At 60.0% G+C, this 18,860-nt stretch overlaps 1 protein-coding gene across 5 annotated transcripts in view; it reads right to left on the bottom strand.

Annotated features, from left to right (window-relative positions):
• RASGEF1A (RasGEF domain family member 1A) overlaps positions 1 to 18,860 on the bottom strand; it is a 68,375-nt gene that overhangs the window by 24,823 nt on the left and 24,692 nt on the right. The window contains exon 1 of one of the 5 annotated variants that reach the window (XM_089313707.1): positions 9,070 to 9,207. The exons of 2 other annotated variants lie outside the window; for them this stretch is intronic. In XM_089313707.1, the coding sequence (XP_089169833.1) occupies positions 9,070 to 9,087 (18 nt within the window). In that variant the 5' untranslated portion in view covers positions 9,088 to 9,207. Of the gene's footprint in view, positions 1 to 4,166; positions 4,339 to 9,069; positions 9,208 to 18,860 lie in introns of those variants that run through there. 2 more of the 5 variants (XM_070058382.2, XM_089313706.1) reach the window with 2 other exon arrangements.

Below are 18,860 nucleotides of genomic sequence, written 5' to 3'. Positions count from 1 at the left end.
GGCAGCACCAGGGAGCCAGCGCTTTCCTAGGGCTGCTCAGTGGGGTCCCTGAGCTGATGCTGGGGTCTGAAGCGCCATGGCCCTGTCTGGCGGTCACAGCCCCCGAGAAACGGGAGAGGACCTGGGTCTTGACCCCACCCCTTCTGTGCCCTGAAAACCGTGGCCCTCGTCCCTGGGAGTCAGACCCCGGCCAGCCCCAGGAATGCCACTGGCACTCGGCCACCTCTGCCTGTCACCTCCGCCAAGCTGTCTTCCAGATAAAGTCATCGGCCCCAGGTCCCACAGGTCCAAAGTGGCTGCAGAACTGGGGATTCGAAGCCCGGGACTGTAACCATGGTGACCTGACCTGACTCCCAGAGCCAGCATGGGGGGGGGGGGGCAGGGGAAGGAAGGGCAGGTGAGGGCGAGCGGTCAGGGCGTGCGAGAGAGCCGAAGCGAGATGCAGAGGGTGCCGGGGGGGGGGTCTGAGGGGCCTGGGAGCCTTCCCACCCTCTCCACAGCTGTCCGCTGCTGTCCACTTTCCAGGTGGGGCGCAGGCAGAGCTCCGTGCGCTGCCCACATCGCCTGCTGTGTATTATGGGAAAACTGTGGGGATTTCAAACTTTTCTTTGGCATCAAATTTATCATAATTCCATTTTCCATGAACTTTGTCCCTCCAAGGAATAGCCTTTTTTATTTTATCTTTTGCTTTTATTTATTTGAAAGGCAGAGAGAGAGAGAGAGAGAGGGAGGAAGAGGAGAGGATATGAGAGGGGAGGGGAGGGGGGAGGAGGAGGGAGAGGTGAGGGGGAGGGGAGGGGAGGGGAGGGAAAGGAGAGGGATAGGAGAGGGAGAGGGGAGGGAGAGGGGAGGGGAGGGGAGGGAGAAGGAGAGGGAGAGGAGAGGGAGAGGGGAGGGAGAGGGGAAGGGAGGGAGAGGAGAGGGAGAGGGGAGGGAGAGGAGAGGGAGGGGAGGGGAGGGAGAAGGAGAGGGAGAGGAGAGGGAGAGGGGAGGGAGAGGGGAGGGGTGGGGAAGGGAGGGAGAGGACAGGGAGAGGGGAGGAAGAGGAGAGGGAGGGGAGGGGAGGGGAGGGAGAAGGAGAGGGAGAGGAGAGGGAGAGGGGAGGGAGAGGGGAGGGGAGGGAGAGGAGAGGGAGGGGGAGGGAGAGGAGAGGGAGAAGGAGAGGAGAGGGAGAGGGGAGGGAGAGGGGAGGGAGAGGAGAGGGAGAGGGGAGGGGAGGGAGAGAAGAGGGAGAGGGGAGGGAGAGGAGAGGCAGAGGAGAGGGAGAGGGGAGGGGAGGGGAGAAGAGAGCAGAGGGGAGGGGAGGGAGAGGAGAGGCAGAGGAGAGGGAGAGGGGAGGGGAGGGGAGAAGAGAGCAGAGGGGAGGGGAGGGAGAGGAGAGGGAGAGGGAGAGGGGAGGGGAGGGAGAGGAAAGGGAGAGGAGAGGGGAGAGGAGAGGGAGAGGAGAGGGGAGGGATAGGGGAGGGGAGGGAGAGGAGAGGGGAGGAGAGGGAGAGGGGAGGGAGAGGAGAGGCAGAGGAGAGGGAGAGGGGAGGGGAGGGGAGAAGAGAGCAGAGGGGAGGGGAGGGGAGGGAGAGGAGAGGGAGAGGGAGAGGGGAGGAGAGGGAGAGGGGAGGGAGAGGGGAGGGAGAGGGGAGGGAGAGGAGAGGGAGAGGGGAGGGGAGGGAGAGAAGAGGGAGAGGGGAGGGAGAGGAGAGGCAGAGGAGAGGGAGAGGGGAGGGGAGGGGAGAAGAGAGCAGAGGGGAGGGGAGGTAGAGGAGAGGCAGAGGAGAGGGAGAGGGGAGGGGAGGGGAGAAGAGAGCAGAGGGGAGGGGAGGGAGAGGAGAGGGAGAGGGAGAGGGGAGGGGAGGGAGAGGAAAGGGAGAGGAGAGGGGAGAGGAGAGGGAGAGGAGAGGGGAGGGATAGGGGAGGGGAGGGAGAGGAGAGGGGAGGAGAGGGAGAGGGGAGGGAGAGGGAGAGGGGAGGGGAGGGAGAGGAAAGGGAGAGGAGAGGGGAGAGGAGAGGGAGAGGAGAGGGGAGGGATAGGGGAGGGGAGGGAGAGGAGAGGGGAGGAGAGGGAGAGGGGAGGGAGAGGAGAGGCAGAGGAGAGGGAGAGGGGAGGGGAGGGGAGAAGAGAGCAGAGGGGAGGGGAGGGGAGGGAGAGGAGAGGGAGAGGGAGAGGGGAGGAGAGGGAGAGGGGAGGGAGAGGGGAGGGAGAGGGGAGGGGAGGGAGAGGAGAGGGGAGGGATAGGGGAGGGGAGGGAGAGGAGAGGGGAGGAGAGGGAGAGGGGAGGGAGAGGGGAGGCAGAGGAGAGGAAGAGGGGAGGGGAGGGGAGAAGAGAGCAGAGGGGAGGGGAGGGGAGGGAGAGGAGAGGGAGAGGGAGAGGGGAGGAGAGGGAGAGGGGAGGGAGAGGGGAGGGAGAGGGGAGGGGAGGGAGAGGAGAGGGGAGGGAGAGGAGAGGGGAGGGGAGGGAGAGGAGAGGGGAGGGAGAGGGGGAGGAGAGGGAGAGGAGAGGGGAGGGAGAGGGGAGGGAGAGGAGAGGAGAGGGGAGGAGAGGGGGAGGAGAGGGAGAGGAGAGGGGAGGGAGAGGGGAGGGAGAGGGGAGGGAGAGGAGAGGAGAGGGGAGGGAGAGGGGAGGGGAGAAACAGAGACAGACGTCTTCCATCCAGTGGTTCACTCCCCAAACCCCAAATGTGCACAGCAAGCTGGGGCTTGGCCAAGAGGAAGCCAGGAGCCAGGAGCTCCAGCCAGGGCTCCCGCGTAGACGGCCGGGACCCAAGTACTGGAGCCGTCACTGCTGCCCCCCGGGATGCACTAGTAGGAAGCAGGACTGGAACTCGGCACTCTGTGATGGCACGTGGTACCCAAAGCAGTGGCTTCACCACGGCACCACCATGCCCACCTGCCCTCGGGCCTCTCCAAAGTGCTGAGTGGTTGCCCAGGTGGCAGGGGAGAGGGGCCAAAGGCTGAGCCAGTCACCAAGGCCACAGGTGTGCTCAATCACACCTGCATAACGACAGCGCCATAGAACCCCAAAAGGACCGAGTTTGCAGAGTCTCCTGTCGGTGACCACGTGGAGGCGCCAGGACACGGGCGGCCTGTGCAGTGTCCTGTGTGGGGGATGGGCAAACCCAAGTATGTGTTTTCCTAAAGTCTATGAGCAAACAACCCCCAGCAGGGCCCAGCGGGTGAGAGGCCGAGGTCACAGCCTGGGACTTGCCATGGGCATGTGGGGTCAGGGTGTCTGGGCCTGCGCCCTCAGCCTGGGGGCGGGGAGAGGGCCTGATGCTGTCTCTGGGTAGGGCAGGCCAGACTGAGTGACAGGTGCGTGTGACGGAGACTCTGTACTGAGCCACCCAGACTATAGTAGGAAAAGCGCTGGGTTTTCCCGCATCCGTCTTTGTATTAGCCACTTTTTGTTACTTTAGCTAAAGTACCTGAGCAAGAGACGTTAGTCAGGAGGGAAGAGGGCTCCCAGAGCAAGCCGGGGCGTCTGCCGAGGGTGGAGGCGCGGGAGGCAGGGGAAGCCAGCAAGCAGAGGGAGAGGGAGACGGGGAACTGGCGCTCCCTCTCCCTCCGCCTCTCCTTAAACAGCCACTGCCGTCTGCCACCCAATGCAATCCCTTCCCAAGGCTCCCAGTCTGGTTCATTCCCATCCTTAATCCATTACTCAATGCATGGCATCTGGAGACACCAAACTCGCAAGGACACACAGCCAGGTGGCCGCTAGCCTGGCAGTCAGATCAGCCGCACTCCACAGGGGACCTGACTCCGCCTGACTCCTTGCAGAGATCCTCAGAGGCACGGCGATGGCTCAAGGACTTGCGCACCTGCCAGCTCCATGGGCTGGATGGAGTTCCTGGCTTTGGCCATGGGCCACCCTCAGGCATCTGGGGAGTGAACCAGCAGATGGGCTCTCTCTCTCTCTCTGTCTCTCTTCCTCGGGGGTGAGAACCCTCTCAGGAGTGGGACCCAGATACCTGAAGTCCTGTGTCCCACAGAGAGGTGCTGTGACTGCCCTGAGCCCTCGCCCACGCCACCACACCACCAACATCCAACCAAGTCCCCGCACAGAAACGCCCATGTGACCGAGTGACACAGATACAACATAAGCCTCAAATGGTGAACCAAAACCCTCACGTGCGTAATAATAACAATAATAATAACTTTCTTAAACCACACTCACGTCACAGAAGCAACCCCAACTCCGACTCCAGACAAGTGAGAAGGATAACCCCCGGATGGTGGCTCCACATTGACTGAGACGTGGCCAAAGCTGTACTCAGAGAACAATTCATGGACTTCTATACATTGCAGGTAAGCGACAAGGAGCTTCTAAACACAACAGCAGGTGTGCAGCCAGCTGGAGGCACAAGTTGCTCTAAGTTAGTGGATTCAATCAACAAGAAAATGCAGCGCCGCTTCTAAAACTCAAGAGCTAATTTTCTGAAAACACAGAAATGATTTCCATCATCAGAAGGAAGTGAGGGGCAGAGGGGAAGGAAGGAAGAAAAAGACGGGAGGGAGAAAAGGAAGGAGGGAGGGCGGGAGGGCAAAAATACACTGGGCATGAAAAATGGAATCTACGGGCTGGCACTGCGGTGCAGCGGGTTAACACCCCGGCCTGCAGTGCCGGCATCCCACATGGGCGCCAGTTCGAGACCCAGCTGCTCCACTTCCAATCCAGCTGTCTGCTATGGCCCGGGAAAGCAGTAGCAGATGGCGCAACTCCTTGGGCCCCTGCACTCGCAGAAGAAGCTCCTGGCTCCTGGCTTCTTATCAGCACAGCTCTGGCCATTGCAGCCAATTGGAGAGTGAACCAGTGGATGGAAGACCTCTCTCTCTTTCTCTCTCTCTCTCTCTCTCTCTCTCCCCTCTCTGTGTAACTCTTTCAAATAAATAAATCTTTTTTTAAAAAAAAAATGGAATTTAACTACAGATACTGGAGAAGAAACTTGAAAGGGACCAATGGGGCCGGCGCCGCGGCTCACTAGGCTAATCCTCCGCCTGTGGCGCCGGCACACCGGGTTCTAGTCCCAGTTGGGGCACCGGATTCTGTCCCGGTTGCCCCTCTTCCAGGCCAGCTCTCTGCTGTGGCCAGGGAGTGCAGTGGAGGATGGCCCAAGTGCTTGGGCCCTGCACCCCATGGGAGACCAGGAGAAGCACCTGGCTCCTGCCTTCAGATCAGCGTGGTGCGCCAGCTGCAGCGCACCGGCCGCGGCGGCCATTGGAGGGTGAACCAACAGCAAAGGAAGACCTTTCTCTCTGTCTCTCTCTCTCACGGTCCACTCTGCCTGTCAAAAAAAAAAAAAAAAAAAAAAAAAAAAAAAAAAAAAAAGCCATCTAAATGTCAGTCGTGGCCGACGCAGTTCCCAGACGCATGACTTCAAGCCTCTGAGACTGAGATAATTTTATATGAGATTTAAACGGTTTCCACTACCCAGTTCATATAGGAAAGCATTCCATTGGCTTTGGAGCGCTAACACAAACATGATTTATAGATGTGACAAACGCGCCTTCTATTAGGAGGCGGAGACAAATTCCCGCCGATGAATATAGATGAAAAACACCCCAGGCAACACGGCGGCTTAGCAGCGAGTGAACTCAGCCACACTTGCAAGCACCCCCGGGCCTGACCCAGTGGGACTTCTTCCAGGAGCGGGGGCCTGCTTTAGCTCAGAGACGCTCGTAAGTCAACCCGCTAACAAGTCCGAGGAGGACGGGCACTTGATGACTTCGCAAGATCCGGGAAAGCCTCTGATGAGGCTGCACGTCCCTTCCAAGTGCACACTGCTGGGCATGAGCGCGGGAACGGGCACCGCGCTCGCGACCTGGACCGTCCACCAGAAACCGGGGCCAATTTCTAACTCGGTGAGGCTTCTGAGGCTGCCCCCAACCGTGGCCATCCGGTAGCTAACAGAGAAGAAGTGAGGGTGCACTTCAGATGAAGACGCTGCCCCTGCCTTCCACACAGGTGCTGGGACTGCTTTCCCAGGAGGCCAGCTGATCATTTACCCAGGAGCTGACCCATCCGCCTCTCCCGGCCACAGTGGCTGCGGGTGGGGGTGCCCGTGTGTCTGAGCAGGTCTCTGTGTGTGCCTCACCCTGGCTCTCCCGGCCCGCACAGCCATTGCACAGAGGCACCTGCTGTCCCCAGTGGGCCGGCTCTGCTGACCAGGTCAGCCATCTGCACCCCCGCTGCCACGCCATGCCCACCGCAGTGGGGGCACCCTCCGCAGGTGCCTGGCCTGGGCAGTGTGTGGCCAGGGGTGGGGTGGGGGCGGGGCAGGCTCCGGTTGGCTGGCCTCAGCATGAGGGCCTCCGGGGCTGTTGCTGCCCTAAAAGCAGACTCCATCAGAGATGTCTGACTCACCCTGGCAGCCCCAAGGACAGGCAGGGGCGGCTCACGCGCTGCCTCACTGACATTTGGGAAATGCCAGGGCCGCCCTGCCAGGAAGACTGGCTGTGTGAGCCGCACAGCAGGGGCAGGACTGTGGGTGCAGCGGCTGTGGCTGTGCTGGGAAACGCATCTGCGAGACCACAAGGCCAGGGCCTCCGCAGAGGACAGAGCCGGGCAGGAGAGCAGGGCAGGGCCAGGGGAGACCCCACCTCCACCTCAAGCCTCCATACCCAGTGCTTCTCTGGCTTCACGCAGGAGCCCCCCCAGAGCCCACCAGCCTCTGGGTTGCTCCCCGTCCTGGACCCCACAGGGACCCAGGCGGCCCAGCACCTCGCACAGCAGAGACATCGTGCTCCGGAGTTGTCTCTGACCCCAGGCAAGCCTCAGTTTCCCCACATGGAAAACAGGAAGCAGGACTAGAACAGTCTGGCTCCTTCCTTCACTTGTTCAATCAGCAAACATCCAGGGGCGCCCTTCCCTCCCCCGACCTGTGCCCTCCTACTCAGGCATAGTGGGGAGCCCAGGGACCTCAATATCTGCAGGAGACGTGCACACACCACAGCACAGCGCAGCCTCCTTGGGGTGGGGAACTGACTCTCAGAAGACAGGGAGGGAGGACTTCCTGGAGGAGGTGATTTTTGAGATGGGCTTCCCAGGATAACCAAGGGTTTTCCAGTGATCGAGTGGAGGAAAGGCCAGGAGCTGGAACAGTTGGGTCTCCAGGCTGACCAGCCTTCCGCTGGCCACTCACCAGCGGTTCCCCCCAAGGCGAGGCCCAGGAGCCCAGATGTGGGAGGTGTAGGCAGCCAGCTGGCCTCACACCAGCAGCCCCTCCCCCTGCACTTGTCCCACCAATCAGCCAGCAGCTCTCCCCATAAAGCCCCTGCTGACTGCCCAGGCCCCATGGACGCGACAGCTCTTGTCATGGGAGTGACCCCAAAGGCCGTGCTGGCCCCAGTGCTCTCTGATGTGGCCGGGGAGAGGCAGGCGATGGGGGGGCGATGGGGAGCAGGGGATGGAACTGCCCCCTGCCTGCTCCCATCTGCCCTCCCCCCGCCCCACATGCAGCCTTTCTCACCTCTACCACCCCCTGCCTGGGGCCAGGCTGACTCCGCCCACTCAGGCCACATCCCTGCCCTGAGAACACATCGCCATCTGTGTGCCTCCCACCTCTGCTACCACCCACCCCAGCCTGGAGCTTCTGATTCGTCCTGGGCAGTGGCCCCCCTCTACGTGACAGCCAGAGGTGCCCTTGCAATCCCACCAGGAGCCCACCTACCCTGGGCCCCGCTGCGCCCCTCTCAGCTCCCAGCCTCCCGTCTGGTCCTGGACACCCAGGCGGCGCTCTCTTCCAAGCCCTGCCCTTTGCCTGGTGGAGCCCGGACCCCAGAGCCCCTGCTGTAGCTCTTTCCTTCCATCAAGCCCTTGTACACTTACCCCACCACGGAGCCCCTTCCCCCAAGGCATTCGAACGCCACCCCCACACTGGTGGGCAGCCGCTGGGCACCTCTGCATCAGCCCTGTGCTGGCCAGGTGAGCACCTGTGGCCCCAGTGTGGTCGGGTGGGGCTCAGCAGCAGTGAATGGAGTGGGCTGGGGCAGGGCCTCTCTGCCCCCTGCCAGCCCGGTCCCTGAGCAAGGTGGACTTGGGGCAGGGCCCAGCCAGCCCACAGCAGGCCCACATGTGCAGCAGCCACACCATGGTGCTGTGAGCCACGGATTTGGGGACTGCAGGGTGCCACAGACTGCGTACTTGTCACATATTCTTTTCAGCACATCCTAAGTATTTTACTTTGCCCCTGTGAGCCCGTGAGGACCAGGACTGGGGGCAGGGGAGACTGTGGGGGGAGGGGGGATGGGTCCGTGCTGAGCTGCAGCACCTGTACACAGCAGGTGCTCAATAAACACACACTGGGTAAGTGAAGGAAGCAAGGAACAGTCCTACATCTTGTACTCCGCTGGGGCTGGCTCTAAACCCCCCATCTGCACCCCGCCCGGGCTCCGGGGTCTGCACGAGCTGGCTCCACGCTCCGGGTGGGGTGCTCAGAACCCTGCAGCACACGGCACACAGCACACACCACCGCCCACCCTTCAAAGCAGCCTGGGAAATGCAACGCAGCCCAGTGCTGGGCGCAGGATTCACTCCCCGGACCCTGCAGCTGCCTCAACCCTGGGGCCCAGGCTGGGCTCCTGTCTCTTTAAACACAGGCGTGCGTGGGGGACCACAGACAGGCCCTGCCCATGCCGGTCTCACTCTCACGAACACGCCCCCACTCTCGCCCACGCACCACACACGCGCTATCCCAGCTCCCGCAGCTCCTCCTGGGGTAAACAGGTGGTTCTGCACCTCTCCCGCGTCTGGGAAAGGAGCCAGGGTCGCCGGGACCGACCGACTCCCCCAGACTGACGGAAGGGCCCTGTCGCCCGGGTGACCCGCCCGCCAGCCCCCAGCTCCGCCAGTGCGGCCAGGAGGAGCCGTGGCAGCCTGGGCGCCGGCCCACCTGGCCTCAGGTGCCTCGGCGGGGATGAGGAGGAGGCACGCAGAGAGCCAAGCGGGGACCCCCGGGGATGTCCTGGGTGGCCGCAGCTCTCTGTCCCCGAGCTCGGCGGCGCAAGGACCCCGCCCACGGTCCCGCCGCGCCCGCGTCGCCGCCTCCCGCACCCGCACCCGCGCGCCCCGCGGCCCCTACCTGCGACTCCAGCAACATCCCCGGCCGCTGCTCGAGCGCGGTCCCCGGACCGCGGACTTCCCCGCGCTGCCCACTTCCCAGCCGGAGGGGCGGAGCGGGGCGCGCCCGGGGCGGAGCCTAAGCGCGCTGGGGGCCGAGGGGCTAAAGCCGGGTGCGGGTGGGGGGGGGGGTGCTGAGCGGGCGCTGAGCGGGCCAAGGGTTGTCCCTAGGGCCCCCGAGGGCCGCCCTCGCCCCCGGATCACCTCACCATGGACACACCCCTGCAGAGCCGCGGCAGGTGCGCAGCGCGTGTCTGGCTCCGGTGCCGTCCCGGACGGGGCGCCCCTTCCACGCACAGCCCTGACTCCAAACGCTTCACCGTGCTTGGCAGCTGCTCTTGGGGGAGGGCCGAGACGAGCCATGGCGAGGGCCCTACCTGGCCCAGGGACCCGCGAGGCGCCCCAGCACCATGCAGTCCCGACAAGGGGCAGCAGGCACCCTGTACCCCCGCTCAGAGACTTTGGGGAATGAAGACTTGGAGCGCTCAGATGTGTGGAGTCCGGAGAAGCAGCGGGAGGGGCTATTGGCCGGACAGAGGCAGGGGATGCACAGAGAAGAGGCAGCGACCACCCCAGGAGAGCCGGGCCATGGTGACCCTGACCGCGTCCAGCAGCCCCAGGACGCCCTTCCCCTCTTGTCCACCAGGGGGCGCCAGGCCCCGGGCTCCAGAACCAGCGCTATTAGCGACCTCCCGTTACCAGGGCTGTGGGTGGGAAGTGGCAGGCAAAAGTGAGGCAGCAGCCCCCAGCCCCGTCCTCAGCTTTCACGCTGGTCTCCTCCCCTTGCTGTCCCTGCGCAGGTGTGACAGCATTCCTGGGTGCACCTAATCCACGTCCTGCCTGCGGGTGAAGGGGGGAGGGGAGGTCAGGGCCTGACCCTGCAGGGCAGCCTTCTGCTTGCAGCTGTGGGTGGGGCACACTGAAGGAGCCAGGTGTTGCGTGTGGCCAGTGACACCTGCTGGGACCTAAGACACATGGGGGGGGGGCGGCGCTGTGGCCCATCGGGTGAAGCTGCCGCCTGCAGTGCCGGCATCCCATATGGGCGACAGTTCGAGTCCTGGCTGCTCCTCTTCCGATCCAGCTCTCTGCTTTGGCCTGGGAAAGCAGTAGAAGATGGCCCAGGTCCTTGGGCCCCTCACCCACATGGGAGACCCGGAAGAAGCTCCTGGCTCCTGGCTTCGGATCGGTGCAGCTCTGGCTGTTGTGGCCTTCTGGGGAGTGAATCAGTGGATGGAAGACCTCTCTCTCTCTCTCTCTCTCTCTCTCTCTCTCTACTTCTCTCTCTGTGTAACTCTTTCAAATAAATAAAATAAATCTCTTTTTAAAAAAAAAGGAATAAAACCTTTGGAAAGTGAACAAGCTCATAGGGGAGTCTCTCTCTCTCTCTCTCTTTCTCTCTTTCTCTCTCCCTCCGCCCTCTCAATAACAACAATAACAAAAACTCAGGCAAAGAACTCAGAGATAACTTCACACAGAAAGCAATGTTCAGGCTAGCCAAGGGCAATACTCAGAAGAAAAAGCATCCAACCTCCTGAGTCACCATGGGAACGTACTCACCCACCAGAACGGCTGCAACGCCAAGGCAGAAAATGCCAAGTGCTGGCGAGGAGGTGGCACAGCCGGATCGCCCAGCTGCTGCTGACGGTGCCGGCGACTGGCACAGCTACGTGGGAGCACAGGCAGACCGTGCCCACGAACACAGAACATATGCAGGCCCAGGAGCCCCAGCCTGGGCGTGGGCCTGGCAGAAATGGCGGCAGGCTCACAGCGAGAGACACATCCAGGAGTGCTCACAGCAGCTCCAGACTGTGGCGTGTGCACGCAGCGGAGCAGCCCCCAGCTTGGAGGATGAACAGAGACAGCCACACACCAGGGTGCACCTCCCAGCCATCGCGTGCCGCGAAACCTGCTGAGACAGCAATGGCACAGGTGTTGCTGGAGCCTCCAATGCTAAAAGCCAGCCTTGGGCAGTCGGCACCTTCAGTTGGTGCTCACCCATGGTCCCAGCATGCCCGCTGGGAGTGGCCACGGCTGCCCCTGCCCCTGGTGTGCCTTGATACCAGCTGTGCCATCAACGTCCCCTTCTGCCGGGCAGGCATTTGGGGCGGCAGTTAAGATGCCACCCCTGGGGCTGATGCCGCCTGTGGTGCTGTCATCCCATGTGGGCGCCAGTTCAAGTCTCAGCTGCTCCACTTCTAATCCAGCTCCCTGCTAATGTGCCTGGGGAAAGCAGCGCAAGATGGCCCAAGGGCTTGGGCCCCTGCACCCATGTGGGAGACCCAGGTGAAGTTCCTGGCTTTGACCTGGTCCAGCTTAGCCACTGTAACCATTTGGGAAGTGACCCAGTGGGTAGAAGATCTCCCTCCTCCTCTCCTCCCCCTCCCCCTCCCCCTCTCCCTCTCTCGCTGTAACTCTGGCTTTCAAATAAATAAGATAATTTTTTTTGACAGGCAGAGTGGACAGTGAGAGAGAGAGACCAAGAGAAAGGTCTTCCTTTGCCGTTGGTTCACCCTCCAATGGCCACCGCGGCCAGCGCACTGCGGCCGGCGCACTGTGCTGCCGATGGCAGGAGCCAGGTACTTATCCTGGTCTCCCATGGGTGCAGGGCCCAAGCACTTGGGCCATCCTCCACTGCACTCCCGGGCCACAGCAGAGAGCTGGCCTGGAAGAGGGGCAACCGGGACAGAATCTGGCGCCCCGACAGGGACTAGACCCGGTGTGCTGGCGCCGCTAGGTGGAGGATTAGCCTAGTGAGCCGCGGCGCAGGCCAAGATAAATTTTTTTTTAAAAAAAGATGCCATTCCATATCAGAAATTCCTAGGTTTGCTTCCAGCTCCAGGCCGATTCCAGCTTCCTGCTGATGTGCCAGCCCCTCGGGAGATCTGGCTTGGGAGTGCAGTTGCAGGTTTCGGCCTGGCCCTCCCTCAGCTGTTGCGGGCATGGCGCAGTGAACCAGCAGGTGCAGCTCTCTCTCCCTCTCTCTGTCTCTGCTTCTCCCTTCTGGTTCTCTGTCTCTCTGCCCTTCAAACAAAATGCAAATCAAAGTCTGTCTACCTTAGTATTTCCTTTTGAAGAACAACATGCTAGGCAAACAAATCGCCAGGGTTCTGCACCAGGGGAGTGGGGTGCGTGGGAGGGTGGCTGACCCTTTGGCTGGCCCACAGCACGGAGGCAGCTACATGGCCAGCGTGGACAGCCCAGCAAGGCAGCGGGCGTGAGGCAGGCAGCTCCCTGCAGCCTCAGCTTGCCCTGTGACGGGTTAAAGCTTGTCGTGATGACGGACTTGGGGCCAGCTGCATCGGCCACCCCGGGAAGCAACCACGCGGGCATGTGTAACTGGGCGTTTACCCAGCCGTCACTGACGCAGTGACTGGCGGCTGCTGGCTGCACCCCAGGGCTGTCACCGTCCCTCCGCAGTCAGCAGCCGGGAGTGAAGCCAGCCGGTCTCATGCTGGAGATCCTGACCCCTGCCATCCCCGCCCTGCCCTTCCTGTCTGTTGGTCTGCTCTGCTGATCAGGGGCAGCTGGCTGGTACAGGCAGGCTGCGGGCCATCTGGGCAGGCAGGCACAGACAAGGCCAGGCTGGGCAGGAAGCGGGTCAGGACAGACACAGACCCTTCCCATCACGGGGCTCTCCACAGTCACTCTGTCCCCCAAACAGGCAGGACCGGTAATTCAGGGCTAGCACGAGTGTGGGCCAAGGCCAGGGCCCTGGCAGGACCAGGAGAGAAGTGGGTGGCAGACGGTCTCCACAGCACCTGTGGGGGCAGAGGCACGCCCCACAGCGGGCATCGCCCGGGGCATAATGCATAATGCAGGTGTGCATGTGGGTGTGTGCACGTGTAGGTGCACATGTGTGGGGGATGGGTATGTACACATGCGCACGTGTGCCTGAGTGGGTGTATGTGAGACCTTGTCTATGCGTGTGTGCACATGTGCTCTGTCCACAAAATGATGTGCATATGTGGAAAGTGTGTGCACGTGTGTAGGTGTTCACGAGTGTTGTGTGGGTGTGTGCATGTGTGTAGGTGTGCATGAGGGTGGGAGTATTGTGTGGGTATGTGCATGTGTGGTGTGCATGAGTGTGTGTGTGCACGTGTACAGGTGTGCATGTGTGGGAGGTAGGTGTGTATATGTGTGCAGGTGTGCGAGTGCACAGGTGTAGGTGTGCATGAGTGTGTGTGGCATGTACACATGTGCAGATCTGCATGTGTGTGTATGCGTGTGCAGGCATACATGAGCGTGTGTACACGTGTGCATGTGTGGGAGGTAGGTGTGTACATGTGTGCAGGTGTGCGAGTGCACAGGTGTAGGTGTGCATGTGTGTGTGTGTGGTGTGTGTGGGGGTGCTGCGGAGAGCAGGTCCCAGGGGCTTCCAAGGGGTTGTCTCTGTGAGCCCCTCCTGTCTCCCACGGGAACGTGTCCTGGTGTTCTCAGCCCCTCCTGCAGCTGGTAGACCAGAAGTCTCCACGTGGTGCCAGGCAGGGGCCCCTGGGGGAGCTGCCAGAGCTCAGCTGCCCACTCCGAGCCAGCCTGACACTCGCCTTCTTCCACACAGGCTGGTTTGATCACCTGGGACGTGACCACTTGATTCTTACCTAAGACCTATGTTATCGCCCACCCTCTGAATTATCCCTATCCCTACCCCTCTGCCCCCAGTGCCTTTCAGACCCACCCTGCCACGTCCTCCAGGAAGCCATCCAGGGCCCCCCTTGGGTTGCCAGCCCACTCACACTGTGCACCTCACAGCCTAGTCTTCTAGTTCACCCTCAGGGAAGGCCAGTGGATGTGAAGATCTGTAATCGAGTGTGCTGTGTTAGACTAGTGCTGTCTGACTCAGGTTGGGGTGGGGGGCAAGGGAAGGTGTACCAGGGCCCTGGGGTTTGCATCCTTTAGCTCCTCATGGAAAATCTTCAAAAATGTTGCATTCCTGGGGCCAACACTGTGGCACAGTAGGCTAGACCTCTGCCTGTGGTGCTGGCATCCCATACAGGTGCCAGTTCAAGGCCTGGCTGCTCCACTTCCAAGCCAGCTCTCTGATTTGGCCTGGGAAAGCCGTAGAAGATGGTCCAAGTGCTTGGGCCCCTGCACGCACGTGGGAGAAGCGCAAGGGCTCGACGCCCAGCTCCAGCTTCCTGCCAATTCACACCCTGGGAGGCAGCAGTGATGGCTCAAGGGGCTGGATCCCTGCCGTGCACGTGGGGGGCCTGGATTGGGATTCCAGCTCCCGGCTTCAGCTCAGGCCAGTCCTGGCCGTTGCACCCATCTGGGGAGGGAGTGAGCAGATGCCAGCTCTGTCTGTCACCTCTGTCTTTCTGCCTCTCAAATAAATTTTTTTTTTTCATTGAAGACGCATCGTGAAAATACTGAACAAGAGGCTGAGCAAGGGAAATCCGGCCTCTCCCACCCCAGGCCCTCCCACTGCTTGTTTGTTTGATTAAAGATTTATTTTATTTATTTGGAAGACAGAGTTACAAAAAGAGGTAGAGCCAGAGAGACAGAGAGAGAGAGAGGTCTTCCATCCGCTTGTTCATTCCCCAAATGACCACAACGGCCAGAGCTGAGCTGATCTGAAGCCAGGAGCTTCCTCCGGGTCTCCCATGTGGGTGCAGGGGCCCAAGGACCTGGGCCATCTTCTACTGCTTTCCCAGGCCACAGCAGAGAGCTGGATCGGAAGTGGAGCAGCTGGGACTCAAACCAGCGCCCACGTGGGATGCCGGCACTGCAGGCCAGGGCTTTAACCTGCTGTACCACAGCGCCGGCCCCGGGCCTTCCACTGTTAACAGCAGGCACAACTTGCCTGAGGTCATCAAAGCACTTCCCCGTGCACACAGGGATCTTTTTTCTGAATGAAAAAGGTTCACGCCGCACACTGCTTCCACTCGCTCTTTTCTCAGGGCATCCTGTAACAGCTGCAGTGTCCTGCTTGGCCGCTGGGCTGTCACACGTGTGACAAGTCCCCTGTGCAAGGACACTGAAGTGTCTCCCAGTCTCTGCGACAGCAAACATTCCTGACCCCCGGGGGCTTGACCACATGACCACACACGTGGCCGCGGGCTCGGAGGCTGCAAGTTCACGCTCTTCCAGGAAAAGCAGAAACAATGGCCAGAACTCGCGTTTCCAGAACTTCAGAATTAACCAAAGTCGAGCAAGACTCCGGGGAGCACTCACTCATAAGACAACAGTGCCCCCAAGGGCGCAGAACAAACCTCACTCCCGAGAGATGGCCGCTACTGGACCTGGTCGGCAGTTCCCGGGCACAGCTACTTGCAAGGTGTCCACACGTAACACCTGTTGCCCAGGGCTGACTGCCAAAAACAGCTCCAGAAGTGGGTGTTGTGCTGCAGCCGGTTAAGCCTGGCATCTGTGTGCCTGGTTCGCGTCCCAGCTCCCTGCTAATGAGCCAGGGAGGCAGCAGAAGATGGCCCAAGTACTTGGGCCCCTGCCACCCACGTGGGAGACCAGGAGGGAGTTTCTGGCTCCTGGTTTTGGCCTGGCCCAGCCCTGGCTGTTGTAGGCATTTAGGGAGTGAGCCAGCAGATGACTGCAAGACTTTCTCTCTCTCTCTCTCTCTCTCTGCCTTTCAAATAAATAATCTTAAACACAAAAACTATGATGGAGCCATTAAGTATCACGTGGTCCACAGAGACCTAGACGCAGCGGGGCACCTCGTCCACCCGCAGAGAACAACGGAGCAGCCTTCCCCGAGTGGCCCAGCCTGCTGAGGTCCCCGGGAAGCACCTGCGTGGACCTAGCCGCTGTTCTGTGGCCCCAGTGAGCTACTCGGCTGCTCACTGGGGCCCTGGGAAGCAGACACGCAGCCCTGCCCACCCAGCCACTGCCTAGGAAGCAGCCGGGCGGAACTCCCTGCACGGGTTGGCCCCAGCCCTCAGATGCTGACAGGTGCTCACCTCACTACCCGGCACCCTGCACGGCATCCCCCGAGTGATCCCGCACTCTCACAGCTCTGGGACGTGAATGCAAGCCCCACACCTGCCGCTGGGCGCGCCACGCCGAGGGTGAACCACTGAACCTGTAAAAAGGCACAGGGACAGTCCCACAATCCTGCAGCCACCCACACACCTGCAGGCATCACCAACCTCAGTTATAGCCGGAAAAGCTACAGCAAAGCCAACGCAGCTCGGCCAGCCAGTGCCCGAGGACACAGGGCCAGCAGAAAGCCCCTTAACGACCAAAGCCACCCTATAAAACTGGGAAAGCAACTGAGCTGCTAGAGGTACAAAACCCAGCAGAGGGGCACAGGACACATGAAGAAAGAAGGTAATACAACGGCTCTGAATCAATACGATAACTCCAGCAAGAGGACACACACAAAAGGAAACGGACAGATTGCCCAACACAAAATCCAAAATCCTAGGGTGTTAAGAGAATACAGATAATGCAACATTAGGAAGATAATTCCTGATATGAATAAGAAATTCAGCAGAGATAGAGGTTGGGGCCAGCGCTGTGGAGTGGTGGGTAAAGCCGCTGCCTGCAGTGCCAGCAGCCCAGATGGGCGCTGGTTCGAGTCCCAGCTGCTCCACTTCCAATCCAGCTCTCTGCTATGGCCTGGGAAAGCAGTGGAAGATGGCCCAAGTCCTTGGGCCCCTGCACCCACATGGGAGACCTGGAGGAAGCTCCTGGCTCCTGGCTTTGGATCAGCGCAGCTCCAGCTGTTTCGGCCATTTGGGGAGTGAGCAGTGGATGGAAGACCTCTCTGTCTCTCCCTCTCTCTGCCTGTAACTCTACCTGTCAAATAAATAAATAAAATCTTAAAAAAAACTCTCCAAAGCATATTATAATCAAAATTTAAAAAATCCAGGACAGAGAGCACTCTAGAAACAGCAAGGCTGGGAGAGGGGTTCAGCCCAGCAGCTAAGACACCCGCATCCCACGCTGGAGAGCCTGGGTTCCCTTCCCAATTCTGGCTCCTGACTTTAGCTGCCTTCTAATGCAGACCCTGGGAGGCAGCAGGTGATGCTATTTTTTTTTAATAATGATTTATGTATTTGAAAGAGTGACAGAGAGAGAGGGAGAGACACAGACAGACAAGAGATATCTCCCACCCGCTGGTTCACTCCCCAGATGGCCACATAGCCAGGGCTGAGCCAGACCGAAGCCAGGAGCTTCACCCAGGTCTCCCACATGGGTGGCAGGGGTCCAGACACTTGGGCCATCTTCTGCTGCTTTTTCCAGGCCATTAGCAGGGAGCTGGACTAGAAGAGGAGCAGCTGGGGCATGAACTAGTGCCCATATGGGATGCCGGCGCTGCAGGTGGCGGCTTTAACCCCAGCCCCAAGGCAGCAGACTGTGGCTCACGTGGTTCCACCCACATGGAAGACCCTGATTAAGCTCTCATCTCCCAGCTTCAGCTCCAGCCAGCCCTGGCCACTGTGGGCACTGCAGGGGTGAACCAGTGAATGGGAGAATGCCAATACTCTCCTCCCTCCCCTCCCTCCCTCCCTGTCCCCCATCTTCTTCCCTCTCGCCCTTAAATAAAGAGAAAAGTGTGGAGTCACTTCTAGGGGAATCTCTGTTAGATTAAAGGCAGACCTCTCAGCCTCTCAAAAGTCCTGGTGGAAAAAGAAACCGCCAACCGCGGAGGTGATACCAGCCAAGCTCCTCTCCAGACGCAAGAGAGAGAGAAAGCAAAGGCCGGGGAAGTCCAGCCCCAGCAGAGGAGCCCTGCAAGAAACGCCTAGGGGAGCCCCCGGAGCAGGGGCCGGCGACGACCACCACCGACCACCACCGGGGACAACACGAGAGCGCCCAGGACACAGCAGCGGGGGGCAGGCACACAGAACACAGCTGAGAAGCCGAGGGATCCACACTCCACGTCTACCCTCTCCTGGACCTCACTTCCTGTAAACTTAATGAAGGTTTTTTTTTTTTTTTTCACCAATAACCAGTCATGATCTTTTTGTGGTACTCCTTTAAGTGTTGGTGTCAGGGTTACACTGGTCCCTCAAAATGAGCCGGGCAGCGTCTGATACTTCTCTGTTCCCCGAAAGAACCTATGCTGGAGCTATTATCCCTCTTTAGCTGTGTAGCAGAACTCACCAGGGAAACTTACCTGGTTACCTCTCAGGGGAAGATTTAAAAACAAATTGCATTTATTGAATACATACAGTGCTATTCAGCTTTCTCTTTGTTCTGCATCAGTTTTCTGAATTTGTGGGTTTTTGAAGAAACAGGTGCATTTCACATCAGTTGGAAAGCTGTGAGGCTGGCATTGTGGTGCGGTCGTGGCAGCCGGCCTCCGTATGGGCACTGGTTCAAGTCCTGGCTGCTCCACTTCTGATTCAGCTCCCTGCTAATGTACCTGGGAAAGCAGTGGAAGACGGCCCAAGTGCTTGTGTCACTGCCACCCATGTGGGAGACCCGGATGGAACTCCTGGCTCCTGGCTTTGGATTGGCACAACTCCGGCTGTTGTGGCCATCTGGGGAGTGAATCAGTGGATAGAAGACTCTCTCTCTCTCTCTCTCTCTCCCTTCCTCCCTTCCTCCCTCTGTAACTCTGCCTCTCAAATAAATAAATAAATAAATCTTTTTTAAAAAACAAAAAAGGAATACAAATTATAAAAAAAGGACCAAGTTGAAATTTTCAGGTTGAAACTACATAACTAGCCGGCGCCGTGGCTAAATAGGCTGATCCTCCGCCTTGCGGCGCCGGCACACGGGGTTCTAGTCCTGGTTGGGGCGCCGGATTCTGTCCCGGTTGCCCCTCTTCCAGGCCAGCTCTCTGCTGTG

The sequence above is a fragment of the Oryctolagus cuniculus genome, chromosome 15, assembly GCF_051225735.1.
Source record: "Oryctolagus cuniculus isolate XC-2025 breed Fujian yellow rabbit chromosome 15, ASM5122573v1, whole genome shotgun sequence".
Classification (NCBI taxonomy): Eukaryota; Metazoa; Chordata; class Mammalia; order Lagomorpha; family Leporidae; genus Oryctolagus; species Oryctolagus cuniculus.
This window is presented reverse-complemented; position numbering and strand designations above follow the sequence as displayed.